Below are 19107 nucleotides of genomic sequence, written 5' to 3' on the forward strand. Positions count from 1 at the left end.
GACCTATAATAAGTTTTTCACATGTCATGGGGGTAATAAACACAGTACATATAATAAGTGAAGTGAAACCTGACATTACTTACTGAGTTTGGTAACGTGGAATTAGTCTTGAAATTTGATGATAAAAGATTTGAAGAATATAGATGTGAAAATATCTTATTTTCAATAGATTTAAGGATAATGAGAATAATAATAATTGAGAATTGGCGTGTAGGAAAGGAAAGGAGGAAAGAACAAGTTGTGTTTGTTGGCAATAAGAAACGAAAGAAGAAGAGAGAGATAAGGAGACCGTAAGGCCTAAGGGTCGGTGGCCCCAAACCATCCTCTGCTAAGGGACACACTAGACTGTGCTGTGTAAGGGCTGCATAATAGGGACATAAATTACCCTCCATTTTTCGTTTTGCTACTTCATTACACTAAATTATTTCCCCTCACAGAATGCACACTTAACAAGGATATCAGGAAAATGTATAAGCCAAACAAACGGACAAAAGAGAGAAAGAGAGAGAGAAAAAAATGAGATATGGGTATGCGTATGGGGTGGACAAGTATGCTTACTATTATTTATGTAGAACGCATCAAATGATTGAGAAATAAGGGAAGAAGAAGAACAAGAAGAAGCAGCCAGTTACTCAAGAACCAAAATTTTATGCATAACAAAACAATAGCTAGCTAGCTAGAGAGAGATAGAGTGAAAAAATAGAGAGATATGAGTAGGTTTTCAGAGTGATGTTGTTTTCTTCCTCTCTTCCTCTCAGAATTCTTGCTGTCTCTTTTTGATAAAATTCTTCTTGGTGTTTTCTGGGTTTAATCTGAAACCTTTTTCAACAGACAACAAAAATCAAACATACATATATAGCCTCACTCAGGTCCTTGTTCTTTCTCCTTTTTTATTCATATGTCTTTTGTTTCCCTTCTTCTTCTTCTATTCTGCTTATATTATTTCCAACAGACAAGTTTTTTACTTTTCTTTGAGAACTTCCAGATTTGCTCTCATCTTTGGAAAACAACATGGCTTCTGGTTCCTCATCCACACCCTTTTTGGGAATCAGACAAGAAAATCAAACTCAGGTTTCACAACAGCACCAATCCTCCACGGCTGCTTCCTCATCTACTACTACTACTACTACTTCTACTACTACCACTCCAACCACAATGCCTCAGAAGAAAAGAAGGAATCAACCAGGAACACCATGCAAGTAGCTCTATGCATTCTTCATTAGATTCCATTATTACTTAAAAAAGCATTTCCATGTTCATGTTAAATTCCCCTTCTGTCTGATTTTGTTTCTAGATTTTCTTTTTCTCTCCTGGCAAACAATCATGTCAAGGAAACCCTAAATCCTGCTATTACATATAGGACTAGGAGTTTCTTTAACTCAGTAAAGGCTGATTACAATGGCAATGATTCTTAATTTCTTCTATGCTTATCTCTACATTAAAATTTTTTAAATCTTGGCTTTTCACTCTCAGTATGTATACTTGAAGCATTAAATTTTCTAACTATTAGTTGTTTGGCTTTATTCAATAAAGTTTTTCTTGAATTTTCTAAGTTGGCTTTATTTAATAAAGTTTTTTTTGATTTATTTATTTTGGTGGTTGGAATGGGAAGAAGAAAATGATGCATGTGTGTGTGTGTGCAGATCCAGATGCCGAGGTGATAGCACTGTCTCCGAAGACTCTAATGGCAACAAACAGGTTTATATGCGAAGTGTGCAATAAAGGGTTTCAAAGGGAGCAAAATCTACAGCTTCACAGAAGAGGACACAATCTGCCATGGAAGCTGAAGCAGAAGAGCAACAAAGAGCCAAAGAGAAAGGTTTATCTGTGTCCTGAGCCCACATGTGTTCATCATGACCCTTCGAGGGCTCTTGGAGACCTCACTGGCATTAAGAAACACTACTCTCGCAAACACGGTGAGAAGAAATGGAAGTGTGACAAATGCTCCAAAAAATATGCTGTTCAATCAGATTGGAAGGCTCACTCCAAAACCTGTGGCACCAGAGAGTATAGATGTGACTGTGGCACCCTCTTCTCCAGGTATATCCACACCAATCCAAAATTACCTTTGCTTCTAATATTGAATGTTTGGTGTAGCTAAAACATCATCATACAAAACAACTTTTCAGTTAAAGCCATTCTAACCGCAATTTGACAGGGAAAAAGATAAACGGACATGTATCATACATTACATACACCCTTTTCACCTAACTCTTCTAAGAAAAATCAGCTTCTTATGGATACTATTGGACTAGTAGATTTGGGTAAGTTATAATGTAAAGGAAAGAAAAAAAAAATGTTTTCTTGGTACCGAGGAAAACAATTAGTTTTTTCATATTCATTTTCTATTATTCTATGTACTCTTTTGTTTTGTCTCTGCCTTTTCTCTTAATTAATTATTACATCTCATCTCCCATTGTTATCTTTCAAATCTGATAGTCCAGGTGTGAAAAGGGTGTAATGCAAACTGAGTATCAGAGCTCTACGCAAGAAAATCTTTTGAGGACAGTTAAATTTCATGATAAGAAAAAGGGTTGCGAAAATAATAAAAGCTGAAAGGAAATTTCTCTAACAAATGCTGTTCTGATGAAAACTGTAAACTGTGGTGAATGTAAAAATAAAAGAAATGTGTTTTTGCAATGTTTTTAAAACGTAAAATTGAGCAAGACCGTTCTACTTTTTGTTGTGTTAGTTTATGTGTGGGTGTTAGTGGAGGGACGTGGAAGAGGCAGAAGACTGCTCGCACGTGAGCACAGTATAGAAAAGTGTTTGAAAAATTTGAAATGTTTTAGAAGAAAAAACAAGGCAAAGCTCAACTTTGTTTCTCGGGAACAACGCTCCTTATCCTTATTCCCATTCACGTGTAGTTATAAGCAACAATGTAAGAGGGGGCACAGGCTCAGGCACAGTGATACTGGGTTTGTTCTCACATGACTTGGAGTTGCATTGTTTTGTTTTGTTTCGTCTTGGATACTTATATAATTCATATACGTGTACGTGCTTTCAAATATGCTTCATCAGGTACAGTTTTTCTTCCCATGGTACAGTTCATTCATGCTCTTATTTATTGTCACACTCGCCCTTTGTTTCTTGAATTCATTTCTGCAACAAATTGAACCCTCTGCATTAATTTTTCATACATAGTTTCATGTTTTTTCTCTCACTGAGAATTTCCGAGAATTTAGCTACTCTTTTGCTGGTACGATCGTTTTCACAAGAATTTTTCTCAGGCTAGAAAATGGACAACTCATGGGGCAGTTTGCATTTATTGAGGCTGGACCCATGCTGAGTTTATTATAATTGACTTTCATCTAATGTGTAAATAATTCTTTCTTCTCAGTGATCAAAGAGAGGACTCAAAGTGGTAGTTCGATAAGGAGTTGTTGGTGTGTATCACATTTTGGCATAATCCTCTGGGCCCTAGCTCTCTCTTCCTGTCATACTTCTATTAATTTCAAACCAGAAGATCCAATTTCAACAAAAAATATTATTTTCCAAATTCAATACTTAATTTTCTATTTCATGCTTTTCATTGACTATGTGTAACGACTGTTTTTCATTACCACAAAATTAAAGATCTTACTTTCCTATTTTATATTTCATTTTTGGCAAGTGTGAAATTGTTTATGTGACTGGTTGTGGCTGCATTGGTAATTAAATAGAAATTTTCTCTTCTTGTTCTTAAGTCCAATCATGTGAATTGTTCTTAAGGTGGGTTGTATATATTAATTGTTCTCTTCTAACCCTTTAACCTATAACATACTTGCAATAAGATAGGTCATGAATCAAGATGTATAGTTGGAGAAATTTAGTTTGGATTGTTTTTCCCTAGTGCTAGTTATGTGTATATAAAACATCATTTGTGTTCTTCAATTCAATAACATGTTATTAACTTGTTGCAGGCGTGACAGTTTTATCACTCATAGGGCCTTTTGTGATGCTTTAGCACATGAGAATGCAAGACACCCTTCAAACCTGAACCCTTTGGGAGCTCATCATCTGTATGGCACAAACCACATGAGCCTAGGCCTAGGGGCCCAACTGCAGAACCAAGCAGCTTCTGCTAACAGCTTATTGAGCCTTGGAAGTGCACAAAAGTTTGAGCACTTAATCTCTCCTAATCTGCACCACTCCTCTTCATTTGGAGTGCAGTCACCATCCCATTCATCATTCTTCATGACTGACCCAAACCAAGCATTTCAAGACCTTCATCAGTCTCAGCAACAAGGACCCTTATTCTCAACCAAGCAACTCCACGGTCTTATGCAACTCCCTGATCTTCAAGGAACCACCACCAACAACCCCACCTCTGCCTCATCATTATCTGCTTCAGCTAACAACGCCAATCTCTTCAACCTCAGCTTCTTTCCTAATACCAATACCAGTGGCAGCATAATCAACGACCAATTCAGCAACATAAGTGGAGGCAATGACCAAGGAACAACAACACTCTATAATTCTAGTAGCCCTGTAAGTAACCAAGTTGGTTCAGGCTTGTCTTCAGTCTTTGGTAATTCTTCTTTGCAACAAGATAGCATGTCCCCTCACATGTCAGCCACTGCATTGCTTCAGAAAGCAGCTCAAATGGGTTCAACCACCACCACCAATGGTCCCTGCTCTCTTCTGAGAGGAACGGAAGAATTAGGTATAAGGTCAAGGATGGAGAGTGAGCACAGTAACCATCTGCGCGGATTGATGAACTCCTTTGCCAATGGAAACGCTTCCATGTTTGGCAACGTGAAAGGGAATGAAAACAACCTTGGCCAGTTTCACAACGTTTCGGAGGAGCCTAAGAAGATGTCACAAAACCTTGGTTTGTGCTTTGGAGGGTCTGATAAGTTGACCTTGGACTTTTTGGGGGTTGGAGGAATGGTCAGAAACATGAACAGTGGTGGATTTTCACGAGAGCAACAACACTCCATGGGAACTATGAGCCCCTTGGATCCTAAATTGGAATCAGCACAAGCAAACCAACATTTCGGAGCCTCAACACTCTAAAAAGTTGGTGAGAAAAACCTTCAAAGGGATTAGTTTCTTCCCGTCAACAAGAAGTATTCCGAATGCACACTCAAAAAAAAAACACAATTTGTTAGGCAGAAAAAATGTTTATTGTTTTAGATATATGTTGGAGTTCTTAAGTTTTCCCTTTTGAAGAAAGTTCCAGTGGCAATTGCTAAGTTAGGGTTTCGTTTCTAAAGTATGCTATATCCATGTATTTTTCTTGAAACATATGTGGGTCCCTTTTCCCCTTTCACTCACTTTCACTGTGGAAATTTAAATTTCATTCCCTTTGACAGTGATAGATATCTAATAAATTTACTGTTGCATTGAATTTTACGACCCTGAGGTAAATTAAACTAGTTACTAACAGTAAAAGCACGTTGTAAAGACCAGGCTCTGTACAATACGCACCAAACGAGGAAGCTGGCTCTCACTTTCTGAGAATCTTCACATGTTGGCTATATTCCAAGAGAAGCGACAAATGCTAGCTGCAGATTTTATTTCATTTTAACTATTATATTGACTGATTAAAAGGGTTTCAAAACCTTCAAAACATAGCCAATTAACAAGTTTTTTTAATATTCTTGACAACCTAAGACCTGCCATAGAAAAAGACTAAGCATGACATTAATTTGAGCTATTAATTGTGTTGACATTCCTTTGCTTAACAAGGACTCGCGCTCACCAGACAGTAGCATTTTTTCATATAAACATTCTTCACCAAGTTGACTACCTTTGAAATTGATACTCTCTCTCTTTTTGCAACTTGCATGATGCATGCACTGTAGCGTACTTCCTTAGTCGTAAGGGTTAGCTTTCACATCATTTATTCAAGTTCTGAATGATTTTTAGGAAGTTAATGAGGGTGCTGGCTGACCGTACTGTATCCTGCAGAAAAAGTAGCCTGCAATGTTCGTTAGAGCAATTATAGGTAAGCATTATGTGACACTTTTGTCGCATGTGATGCCATCTGATACCTCATATGGGAATCATTTAGTCCGTGACCAAGAAAACTCAGTAATGTTACCTCGCCTTTAAAATAGTTTACTAGGTTTTTTCCTTTTCTTTCACCCTTTTTATTTTTGGATATTCTCGAATAATTCATTCAGTGTTAAACAAAAGGGTTTCACCACTCTAGGACATTCTCCTACGGCTATTCACTACTTCTAGGGATTGATCGAGGTAACTTATATAGGTTTTCAGTGGAAGGTTGAGAGGAAAAGAAACTCAAAAATTAAAATGATAATTTTTTGTATGGTTTCTTAGGGAGATAAATATCTTGTACAAAACAAATAAAATAATAACTGGACAATATTTTATAATATCCAATAGGATGTTAACAAAATTTAGTGAAATCTATTCTTTTCCAAATTTGTTATTGCGCTTAAGATTATTGTACAATTCTTCAAAGTTTTATTCAAATTCTTTCTCTTTCTTTTGGGTTCCTTTTCAATGGAAAAACCCCTAGTCCACAATATAATTTAGAAAAATCTATTGTGTTCCTTTCAAAGTGTATTAAGGGATTGAGAGAACCAATATGAATGGATTTGTTGCATTCCCTTTCAAGGATTAGAGCACGAAAGAAAGAGAGAAGGGATTCGCAGGATAAGTGGGGAAGAAGTGTGGAATTACATTGTTTTCATGTGAAGTCTTGTTTTTCACGTGAAACCTTTTCTCTTAGTCCAAGTATTTCTTTCATTGCAACGTTATCCACCGTGGAATCGTTACACAATATATATATATATATATATATATATATATATATATATATATATATATATATATATATATATATTACGTTTGTTTTCTATTAGATATATTATTATTTTTTATATTTATCTAGGTTCAATTCAAAATTTACTTTAATTGAATTTAAGAATTTTTATATGACTAGACGGTTTTTTTTTTGCTATCAATTGGTAATATATATATATTTTAATTTATATTCAACACTTTCCTTTATACGTTTTTTCATTGAAATAATAATAATTCAAAAAAGCTCTGAAGTCTCTTTTTCTTTTTCCTCTGTTTTCTAGGTATGTTATTGTTTTTCTAGTTTGTCACGGTGCACAAAAACCTACACACAAATTACACACTGCACGAACACAATCTATAAAGAGTCCTCATTGTAGTTTTTCTATGATGATATTAGAGCTTCTTTTGAAGAGCACTTTTGCACCTCTGACCTTTTTTTCTTCTCTTCTTTCTTTTCTTTGTTTCTTTTTTCTTCCTTTGTTTATTTCTTTTACATGATCTTGCACGATGACGGAGAACATAATCATTCTTCTAACCTCTTGTACCTCCATTCTAGCAAAAGTTCTACGGTCTTTCTTGTTTTCCCTCTTCTTGAATCTAACAACTATTATATCTGGAGTAAATCCATGTACAAAACCTTGAGCGCCAAGAACAAGGTTCAGTTTATTGATGGTACTACTATTCAGCCACAAAAGGAAGTTGATTCCTACCATGCTTGGACAAGATGCAACAACATAGTGGTCTTCTAGCTCATGCATTTTGTTTCTCCTAACATACGTCGCAACATCCTCTAGATGGATATCGTCTAGGCCATATGAGAGGACTTGAAATCAAGATTCTTCCAAGGAGCTCTCCTACGCATCTATGAGTTACAAAATGAAGTCGCTTCTCTAAAACATGTAGATAGGACCGTGACTGAGTATTTTACCAAGCTTTGTATAATATGGGATGAGTTTGACAACTTTGATCCTAAGCCAACCTGTTCATATGAAATCAAGTGTTCTTGCAAACTAATTTCAACAATTGTTCAAAGAAAGCATGAGTAGAATCCTACAGATTCTTCACAGATTGAATAAACAATACGATAACATTCAGTCTCATGTTCTATTAATGGATCATGTGCTTCCCATTCCGAAATTTTTTCCCTATGTTGTACAACAAGAAAGATAAGTTATAAGCAATAATTTTCTCAATGGGTTGAAAATTAAATATGTTGTTGTTGTGGGTATTGTCATATATTTCTATTGTGCCAAGAATGATCACAACGAATCGGTTTTGCTTCAAGAAACATGAATTCCATGCCAACAAGAATCCCATTGGAAAAAAAGTTTACTCCCATTGTGGCAAAACTAACCATACCATTGAAGTCTGCTACAGGAAACATGGGTGGCCTTCTAGACATAAATTCCATAATTAAAAAAGTATCATGTCTATAAGTCACGATACCAAGAATGATAGTCTAGGAGATGTCAATGATCAAGAAGTTTGCTTGATTTAAATAAATATAAAAAATAATTAAATTTATGTCAACTTACAAACCAAAGTTAAATTAAGGTTAAAAATCAAGAATTTATTATACCGAATATTATTTATTTGTAGTTATTACTTTTTTTTATTTTAGAGTCAGAATGAAAAAATTTACCATATTTAAATTTTATAAAGTTAGTTTGAAGGGAGATAAAAAAAATTATAAGATAAACTCTCTCTAGTAATAAATCTAACAATTCACATTTTGTCAACAAAAAAATTATTATATATTCAGAAGTTAATTATTTATATATTTGTAATATTTTTTTATATTTTTAGTATATATATACTTTAGTCCAACATAAAAAAATATATTTTATATATGATGTAACTTTGATATCTTTATCTAATATAAAATTTAGTTTCCTAAACCGTATCCTATTTCCTACTGCAAAAATGAGGGCTTAGAAAGGAAATCAACCGGTAGCGATGAGATATAAAAATAAACAACTTTAATAGTAATTTTTCAACTTATTTGTGTTTTTGATTTAATTGATAGTAGCTTGAATTGAGTTAATGATTTTCTATTCACTTCTCAATTTCTCTTTTTTGTGATTATGGTATTATATTCTCAATTTTGCTTTATAACATGTAAGGTTGGATAAGTGAAAATTGTGGTGGTTTCAGTAGTATAATATAACCATGTTTTTGTCGTAAAATCCAAAGGTTCTCTATGATGGGCCAGGAAGCCATGATACCCCTGGGACTATTATCACATGCATATTTCCCTCCTTTTATTTCACCAATCTTTTAATGTTTATTACTTTCTTATTAACATAGGCAGTAATTAAATTATAAATTATAATATATATATATATATATATATATATATATATAAGTAGATATAAATACTATAATTTACAAAGTGATTTCATAAAACAAGATTAGTCTTAAAAGTTTATTTTTTATGATGACTTTGAAGAGTATCTTCTTACCCTTTTTCCTAGAATGGCCTTATTTATTCTCATTGTTTGACTATATATCCTCAACCCATCATTCCTCTTTATCTTCTTGTCCAAATACATGGTTTCTCTCTATTCAATAAAAAATTACGTTTCCACAATCCTATCAATATATATAAATTATAATATATATATATATATATATATATATATATATATATATATATATATATATATATATATATATTATAATTGATCTCATCTATAATAATATAAAATTTCCAACATATAATATCCTATCAATTACGTTTCCACAATTGCTGTTCTTTTATCCATTCTGAGTGTAGGTAGATTTTGGGTGCATGCATGAATATTTTTAGATCTATAAGTAGAAATGATTTGAAATATAACCTAACACCATTCATATATCTTCCGTGGCAAATAATACATTGTTAGAATGGTTTTCTAGATTCTATTTTTTCTAACTGAAAAGCTAGATGCTCGGCATAAATGAGAGGCAAAGAAAATTTCATAAAAGAAAACTTTGTAGCTTTACGTAAGGAGTTGAATAAAGTAAGAAAATATTGTTAATAGATAACCCACAATAAAGCAAGTAACAAGTTTTCACCAAAACTTTGCCAAATGATTCACAAATGTGGTATATATAGTAGTTATAAACAAATTTATTATATACAAGACAAAAAGAAACAATAGAACTCAAGTATAAAATTTATATATTAATAGACGGCCTAATCTCCATGAGTTAGGTTAGTATATGTATCATATATCCACATTTAAAATCCGAAAGAATCTTTTAATAGAGATTTAATACGAAACTATGCATACATATATTCTTTATTTTGTACTTTCCGTTTGCATTGGACAACTTTTTGATTTATATTATTTATTTAAGAACTTTGTCTTTGAATATGCTATTCTATTCTTGCATACATTTTGTATGTCTGCCTTCAATTATTGAATTCCGAATAATTAAACTACTAAAATATGTACCAAATAAAATTCTGAAAAACAAAACTCGAGGTTTTAATTTCGAATAGAAAAATAGGAAAGAAAAAACAGCCATCATGCAATATTGAATACATTTGTTTTCATTTTAATAATAATTTCTTCCTTCCATTGTTCCATATAATAAGCTAATCTAAGCCTATTTTTTTCTGGTTTGATTAGGCTAAGAACGATTACTTTCTGGAAGACATTATAGGAGGTTTATAAAAACAGAAAAAAATTAAGTTATTTAATTATTAATGGTTATACCATTTTAAAAACGATGAGAACTGTTCATAAAGTTGATTATATGTTTTGGTTTTTTTCCTTGTGCTTTTTATAATAAGTAAAAACAATGACATTTGAGGTTCAATAATCTAAGGTAGTAATAAAATATATATTCTTAATGTTATATAACATTTTAAGCAAAATAAAAAAAATGCAAAACTTTGCGAAATGAGACAGTTATGTTAAACATTTAAATATTTATATATTTTAAAACTATTCTTTACAAAATTAAAAATTTTAAAATTCAAATTGGTTGACTTAGATGTTCAAGTTTTTATAGATAAGAGACTGATCACTGGATTAGTTTTGCTGAATCGAGAGGCTTTAAAACAATAATTTTTTCTTCTTTTTTTCTGTCTAAAAGAGTAGATGATACTAAAACTATAAATAATATATATAACTATATGACTATTATTCATATCAAAAGCATTGTCTAATATATAGAAAAATCTACTAATTAAGTTAACCATGAAAATTTTGAAACAAGTTTTGTCTGAAATATCCTAATACCAATTTGTTTATGCTTTTCCAAAGTACGATGATGTGAAGAAGAAGTCAATTTTCAACTGTTTGAAAATCTTGAAACTAGCTCGTTCTATACAGAAACTCCAAATATGCTGCTCCCGAAGATCCAAATAGATGCACATTTATGAATGGATCAAGCTCACATTCCTGCAACCAAAGTCCAAAAACTGTAACTGTTAGATTTAGGATAGTGTCGGATAATAAACACACACTAAAAAAAACATTGTTATATATAGCAAATACTAAGATATTAGACTTCACATAACCTAATTTTTAGTCTCCACCGTTCCAAGAAAAAAGGAAAACCAAGAAAGCTTTGTTTCTTACCCACGTCACCCACAAAAAACATAGTAACTTGGAGCAATCTGCTTAAGTTCATGCAACTTGTAATATTAAGATGAGATGACGAAAGTTGATTAAGAACAATGTTTATATCAATAATATGAGATGGTCTAATTCAATGAACTTGCATAAGATCAAATATAACTAAAATAAATAATCTTTAACACAAATAATCTAAAAATAAAATGGTTTGTTAAGATAATTTAATAAGTAGATGTTTGGAACATGTAAAATACCTAAATATGGAAACATGTGTAAACCAAAAAAGACATGAAAAGCAAAACATATTTACTGATACTAAAGGTCCTTGTCCTCCTCTTTAGATTTAGAGAGGGAGAGATAAATCTGTACTCTTCATTGCCCATTCTTTCCCCTCCAATGGAATAAAATGAATATTTATAACAAAATGTGGTCAGTTGCAAAAACACACATACATTTCACATCTTAGTTTCAAAAAAGTATAGAATTAAACATAAAATATATTTTTTTCCATTAAATAGTTCCTAAGGAAAGATAACTATATGACAAGAACCCCTAACATTATGCATTTTATTTTTTAAAATAATGCCTAATGCAACTATATGTAATATATCTTTGCTAATAATAAAATTATATATGTAATATATATTTTTATTTTAAGGGGCAAATTTCACTATGTAGTAACTATCTATAGCTTTTTCTCTTCTTACTTAATTTAACCCTATTAAACCTAATCCTAATTAGGACATCCAAGTTCGTTTTAAATTTCTGTCATGAGATCATTTGTTTTACACACATCTTCTACATGGGGGTAATCTTACTTAATGCTAAATGTCAATACTCGAATTATGATTTGCTAATACAACCATCATTTACTAAACTAAAACCAAATTGACAAATCTGCTTTATTTAATTGATAAAATAGCATTGATCCATTTTAACAACATCACTTTTCAATAAATTAATTTAAATAGTAATGAACAAAATAATTAGTTAAATTGCTGAAATTTAAAATTCAGAACTATTCAGTATAATTAATTTAATAAACTGACGCAGAAAAATATTAAATATAATTAAAAAAATCTTATTTTTTACTATTTTATTGATATAATTAAATGGTTTTGATTTTGCTCATTAAAAGAGAGAAAATGAGACAGAAGAGAGAGAGAGAGGGAAAAATAATAGCATGAAAGTTGATAGGAGCATGGATATGTTCAGCCATGCCCTTCCAATTAGGTTGAAGGACACTCGTGACTCTGCCAACCCTATATACTAAAATATCCAAAAATGAAACCAAATGAAAAGGAGAAGACAATAGAAGAAACAAAGTTCTGCACCACATCGCTGTCCACCCCATGCAAGACAACATGTCAGGATCAGAACACAGCCCCTTTCTCTCAAACAAAATATTCAAAATCTCAAACATCATTTTCTTTTTCGAAACAAACTTATTCTTTCACAGTTTCATGATGACTATGCTAACGACTCCACCACCATAGAAAGAAAAAAAAAACTAACAGAGAGAGAAACGGTAAACAGGTGTAAAGTAAGACTTTTAAATCTCTCTCTGCACCCCAAAATGGAGTAGATTGGAATACGTAGATAAGAAAAAAAAAAGCAGAAAAAATGTTAAAATATAAATATATATATATATATATATATATATATATATATATATAAGGAATATTTTCAGAGAAAAGGAAAGACACTTTGGAAAGGGAATCTACTGATTTCAGTATATTTTCACATGTTACATAGTCAAAAGTTGTAGGCGATTGTGAAGTCGACAACGGGTGTTTGAGAAAAATGTTTTATGAATGTCAAAATAGAATGATAAGAAACACTGTTTCAAATTTTAAGTGTATATATTTATAAAGATTAATGAAAACGATAAATATGTATAACATTTTATGCGTAATCATGCAGGGAACGATAAGAATTTGTGAAAGGTGAGAAACTTTATGTTTCGACGTACCTTATTGTACTTGTTCACTGAAAGTTTGCTCCACCACCGAAAGATTGACCTGACGGCGCCGCATTGTTTGTCTCTGCTTCCAAAGAGCTCAAGTTAAACCCACGTTGTTGTTGTTGTTGTTGCTGTGCAACTCCAAGAAAATCCCGGGTGAGCCTATCAGAGCCTCCAACGCTGAGTTTTGGCTCCTTGTTGGTGATGCCATGATCATATGCTTCGAAGCCGGGAAGGTTCATCATCTCTTGGACGCTGGAGTTCAAGATGTTGCTGTAGTTTGCAGCACTGATGAGTGGTCTGTGATCAGATTTGGATGCCAAGCTTCTTAGAAGAGAGGAGGCACTGTTGTTGGTGCTGGAACTTGCAGCACCCATTTGAGCAGCTTTTTGGAGCAGTGCAGTTGCTGACATGTGAGACAAGTTGGTGGTGTTTTGGAGAGTGGTGCTGAAAAGCGAAGGGGCAGTGGCGGAGCTTGTTTGGTGATCGGTGCCGATTATGGTGCCTTCTGTGAAGAAATTTGAGGCTTCTGTGGGGTTGAAGTGGTGTTCCTCGGAGTAGTTGGGGGTGTGGTGGCCTCGGTTGGATAGAAAAGGAAGGTTGAAGAGGTTGGAGGCAGAAGGGGTGTTGGTGTTGTTGAGGTCAGATAGTTGTATCATTCCTTGAAAAGGCTTGTTTGAGATTAAAGCTTGTTGGTGATCATGGTAGTTCTGGTTTTGGTTTTGGTTTTGGTTTGATTCTGGCATGAAGAATGGAGGGTTTTGAAGTTGCATGGTTTGGTGTGAGGAGGGTCTGAAGGGTGAGGCTATGTTTGGTGGGAGAATGTGGTCAAATGGACCAGTCCTTGGTGCACCACAGAAACGCAATAGGTCACTGGGTTGGGAGTTTTGGTCATGGATTGAAGGAATCTGAGCACCCAAATTCTGAGATAAGCCTAAGGACATGTTGTTACTGTTTCCAAATAGCTGGTTGCCAATGGCACTGCTCAAATTGGGTGGCTCTCTTGCACTTTCTTGTGCCAAAGCATCACAAAAGGCTCTGTGAGTGATGAAACTGTCACGTCTGCAATCAATGTATATCTCAAACAATTAATCATTTGTGATTTCGCTTATATATCTTGTAAATAAACTAAATAATAATGCATGTATTATATCTCAAATCAAATAATAAACAAAATGAGACTTGCTGTATATGATATTCAAAATAAATCTAAAACTTTTGGTACTATATATTATTATTTGAAGTAGCACTTGGAAAATTGGTATATGTATATTCTGAAAGGAAAATAATAAAGTGGGTTTCCGACGTTCATAGAAAACATCGAAAAATTATATTAAAATGTATATTGAATAAAACAAATTTTAGAAAGATGAATAATTGACTAGAGAATGCAGAAACGGATGACCTTATGCATTGTAAGTATTATTTTATACATTGTCGGTGTATTCATATAACTGCCATTTTGTAATAAATTGTTATAATTGAGTTTGAATCATGTTTGTATCACACTCAACTTTTTTGTACTTATCTCCACACTCTCATTTATGGTAAAATAGATAGAGAAGAGGAAAATTCAATAGAAGCTAAGTTTCTCCTATCCTTTCCTTTTATCATAAATAGAAATTGGAATAAGAAACTGTTTAAAAATATCACAGTTGTAGCAATTTTGGTTAAACTTTATTATATATGTATAGTTGAACTCCTGGAAGAAATTTAGAAGGGTTTTACTATATTTAATCTTAAGAAATAAACAAATAAGTATATCATGAAATCATCAACTGAGAAAAATCTTCCACGAGAAAAAGTTGTCTATAAAAACAGTCACAGATTGCAAGAAGCTGGAGAACTTGGCCTTCTTAGTAAAAGACAACAAAATCACTTAAAGGAAAATGTCAACATAAAGGACAATAATAAATCATAATGAGCTCGAGGATAAATTTTTGCGTGTACTTATGAAACGAGTAGTTAAAGAAAAGAACAATGTGAATGACACTTCAAGTGATTAAGAAAATGTGTAGAAATTGAGAAAAGGACAACTTAGATAGAAACGATGTAGGTGTAATAACTTAACCAAAACTTGACTAAAAGACTACACAAAAATTTAACTAAGATGTGCTCTTTCAAAAATGAATGGAACTGAAGAATGTCTATAACTTTTGCTAAAGTCAAGTTATCAATCAATCAAGATCAAATATTTAAGGCTTCGGTTCAAACGGGTTCAAATTTTTCCCATATGTGTCTGGGAATACATATACATAAATTCACAGACACGTGTGTCAAAACGTCAATATATATGTATATATATATATATATATATATATATTACATATATATATACATAATATAATATATAATAATTTTCTGTGGTTCTTATCTGTTTAGTGTTTATAATAATTCCAAAAATCTACCAAATTTGTGAAATATATATACTGGTTTGTATATGTATTCAAGTGTACTTATTTTGACTGCAGTTCTGAACCAAGCATGAGCACTAGGTTGTTCAAGTTTAACATGAAATAATGTCAAAGAAAAGAGTGAAAAAGTGGAAGCAGAAAATGAGAGAGTTTGTTAGGCCCTGACGTTATGAAATGGAAAGGAGCACCTGCAAGAGAGAACACAGTACTGAACACATCTAGCCAATTCACAAGAGAACAAAAACCCTAACAACACCACACTGCACTAGGACCCCCTTCTTCTACACACAAAAAACAGCACGTGAATAGGAAAATAAATTAAGGAAAACATTTCCTACCCCCACACTAATGCATGTATGCAAGGAGAGAGAAATTAATTCCTCACCAAACATAGATATAGATAAGTGCACGAGTAAAACTTTGAAAAAGCTCTGAAAAAAATCCATAAAAATACGGCAAAAACAACCGTAATTTTAAGACAAGGTAACAGAAATGGAGTTTGTCGAGTTTAATGTTGTTTTCTGTCTATCAAAGAGAGGAAGAAGAGGATGTTTTGTTTATATCAGAAACTCTTTATGGAAATTAAAAAATAAAAGAAAAAGTAAATGTGGGTTGAAGGAGATTAGGTAGTTTGGGATGATATAATAATTTATTGTGCCGGAAACTGTTCTTGGTAATGCTTTTTTTATGATTTTCAGAGATTATTCACGTGGGGGGATGTTTCCTTGCAGTTCACTTGGGCAACGTACCAAATATAAGAGAAAGATGACAAAGGAAAGCATACGAGAGAGGGAAAGAGAGGACAGAATCTGAATGAATTGGAAGGAAGCCAAACTGAAATAGAAAAAGAAGAAAGCATCTAAGCCATTTTCCCAACTATAGTCACTTGAAGAATCTAATAATAAGCCTTAAACCAGACCAAACTAGCCTAAATCAAACCAAACACCAGTACTTAATTTTAACATGTAATCTGTCATCACCCAATTCTCTGCTGCATGACTAGAATGTTGCATCAATGAAAAAGCCATGTGAAAGAAACTTTAGTTTTGGAAATGATTTGTCGATTTTGGAAGATGATTGAGTTGTGGATTAGTGTGGATATACCTGGAGAAGAGGGTGCCACAGTCACATCTATACTCTCTGGTGCCACAGGTTTTGGAGTGAGCCTTCCAATCTGATTGAACAGCATATTTTTTGGAGCATTTGTCACACTTCCATTTCTTCTCACCAGTGTTTGCGAGAGTAGTGTTTCTTAATGCCAGTGAGGTCTCCAAGAGCCCTCGAAGGGTCATGATGAACACATGTGGGCTCAGGACACAGATAAACCTTTCTCTTTGGCTCTTTGTTGCTCTTCTGCTTCAGCTTCCATGGCAGATTGTGTCCTCTTCTGTGAAGCTGTAGATTTTGCTCCCTTTGAAACCCTTTATTGCACACTTCGCATATAAACCTGTTTGTTGCCATTAGAGTCTTCGGAGACAGTGCTATCACCTCAGCATCTGGATCTGCACACACACACACACATGCATCATTTTCTTCTTCCCATTCCAACCACCAAAATAAATAAATCAAAAAAAACTTTATTAAATAAAGCCAAAAACAACCAATACTTAGAAAATTCACAGGATTAAAAAGGAAACCAGCAATTGATTTTTCTGAAAGCTTGAAGACAAAGTCAAAGTTTCCAAAACACACCGCCATTTAATCTCCACATTCCATTCCTCATTTATGTTCCAAAGTTAGGAATTGATTAGGGTTCACCACCCCACACAGGAATTGCCCATTGGAAGAAAACAAAAAATTGTGATGGTGGGTGGTGTGAAAATTAAACCTTTTGCAGAGATGAAACCAGAAAGTGAGAAAAACCAATTCATTTAATTGATGAGAAATAAACCGAAGAGTAGATTTTTTTTAATTTTTTTTATGTGTAAAATTGTTAAGATACTTGCTTGGTGTTCCAGGTTGGTTTCTTCTTTTCTTCTGGGGTGGTGGTGCAGCTGGAGTTGATGAGGAAGATGGTGTTGTTGTGGAGGAATGCTGCTGCTTCATCTGATTCTGATCCTCTTCTCTGATTCCAAAGAGAGATGCTGAAGAAAAAGGTGCTGCCATGTCTTATAGCAAAACGTTTCTAGTGATTTTTTCCTTTTCTTTCTTGACTCAAAAACCTTACAACAACATCAGAATTCTGGAAAACCCACATGCAATTTGAGTCCTTGAATTCTTGTCCCCAATCTCAAAACTCAAAGGCAAGGGAAGTTGAATTCTCTAGAGAGAAATAGAGAAGAGAGGCTGAAAGGTGAAAACTTCCATGAAAAAGAAAGTTTTGAAGCAGAGATAGGAGAGGAAGAAAAAGGAAAATTCAATCCAACCCCATGGCCACTTGATATGAGTATTTTCTCCCAACTTGGGTTTGTATTTAAATGAGAAATTTTGAGGTAGAGGTTTTCAGAGTCTCTTCCAGTGATTTGGTGTCATGCAGATACACCAACACATATGCACACACACCCCATTTTGCTCAATCGTTTCTTTTTCTCATTTAATTTTTATTTTTCTCTCTTGAAACTCTTTTCCAGATTTTGCTGAATGCTTTTTTTCAGCATTTAATGAAATTCCACAAATTGGAAAATTGATGTGTGAGAGAGAGAAAGGCCTACGGCACTGTGGACCCAATCCATAGACACATAACGACATGAAATGGGTGTAAGCAACATGAAATGAAACAGCTATGCTCTCTCTTTCTCTCTCTTATTTCGCATATTCTGACTCACTCCCAGACAAACTTTCACTAATCACCAAGCCCCACTGGGCCCCACAAAAATTCATAAGCAAAAACAAATAAAAAGGTGATGAACTGAAACCGCGTGTGTGTGTGTGTATTATACATAAATTGCTCCATAAACCGTATATGTAAAACGATGGAAGTTACCACCTTTGAAGTGACAGAATCAAAGTTTAAAAAGTTGATAACTTTACTCACCCCTTTATCTCGAAGGGGAGCAGTGATTAATCTTTAATCTTTAAAAATAGGTTTCTGAAGTAAAAAAAGCTGTAGCAGTAATAAGTTCTTAAGGGTCGAATGCTGTGAAAAAGTGAAAACTTGTGACAGTTGAAGTATTTTTACAGATTTGATTAAAATGAAGAGGAAAAAAGAAAATAGTATATTTTATAAAGAAAAGTTGAATGGAAGTGAAAAGCACCTGAGGAGTGATTGGGGAAGGGACTGTTGTCTGAAATTCAGTAGGGGCAGAGTGTACTGTGTCATTACCGTTTAGGGACATTGACATGGAAAGGGCATAAAAGGTTTCTGAACCCACCTTTGCTGTGTTTAGCTGCCTTGGGTTGCATGCAATGATGCAATGCAAGGCCTGGCTGCTACTATCCCAAAGTCACATCAGGGAGGGACACC

At 33.5% G+C, this 19107-nt stretch overlaps 2 protein-coding genes across 3 annotated transcripts; one reads left to right on the top strand and one right to left on the bottom strand.

The window, feature by feature from the left end:
• Positions 1 to 462: 462 nt before the first annotated feature.
• On the top strand, positions 463 to 5296 carry LOC148202780 (protein indeterminate-domain 4, chloroplastic-like). 2 transcript variants are annotated; one of them, XM_088110733.1, is made up of 4 exons: positions 463 to 869; positions 986 to 1195; positions 1644 to 2040; positions 3903 to 5296. In XM_088110733.1, exons 2-4 carry the CDS (start codon positions 1012 to 1014, stop codon positions 4996 to 4998), a joined length of 1677 nt encoding a protein of 558 aa, XP_087966859.1. In that variant the 5' UTR covers positions 463 to 869; positions 986 to 1011; the 3' UTR covers positions 4999 to 5296. The 2 variants fall into 2 exon arrangements, with proteins under 2 accessions (XP_087966859.1, XP_087966860.1); XM_088110734.1 differs by lacking the exon at positions 463 to 869 and having other exon boundaries at positions 895 to 1195.
• Positions 5297 to 10848: 5552 nt separating this feature from the next.
• LOC148202781 (protein indeterminate-domain 5, chloroplastic-like) lies at positions 10849 to 18268 on the bottom strand. Its single transcript, XM_088110735.1, is given in 5 exon segments — positions 10849 to 11150; positions 13300 to 14352; positions 16809 to 16933; positions 16935 to 17206; positions 17651 to 18268. Coding segments are annotated over 4 exon segments (1596 nt in total). The 5' UTR covers positions 17811 to 18268; the 3' UTR covers positions 10849 to 11150; positions 13300 to 13313.
• Between the last annotated feature and the right edge of the window lie 839 nt (positions 18269 to 19107).

The sequence above is a fragment of the Vigna umbellata genome, chromosome 3 (genome assembly GCF_029865625.1).
Source record: "Vigna umbellata cultivar VRB3 chromosome 3, Vumbellata_1.0, whole genome shotgun sequence".
Lineage (NCBI taxonomy): Eukaryota > Viridiplantae > Streptophyta > Magnoliopsida > Fabales > Fabaceae > Vigna > Vigna umbellata.

Excerpts from the sequence above, each read along its gene's own strand:
- LOC148202780 (XM_088110733.1), top strand. The coding sequence starts at position 1,012 with ATGGCTTCTGGTTCCTCATCCACACCCTTTTTGGGAATCAGACAAGAA. Across the intron at positions 1,196-1,643 it reads GAATCAACCAGGAACACCAT|ATCCAGATGCCGAGGTGATA; the intron begins GCAAGTAGCTCT and ends GTGTGTGTGCAG. Across the intron at positions 2,041-3,902 it reads TGTGGCACCCTCTTCTCCAG|GCGTGACAGTTTTATCACTC; the intron begins GTATATCCACAC and ends AACTTGTTGCAG.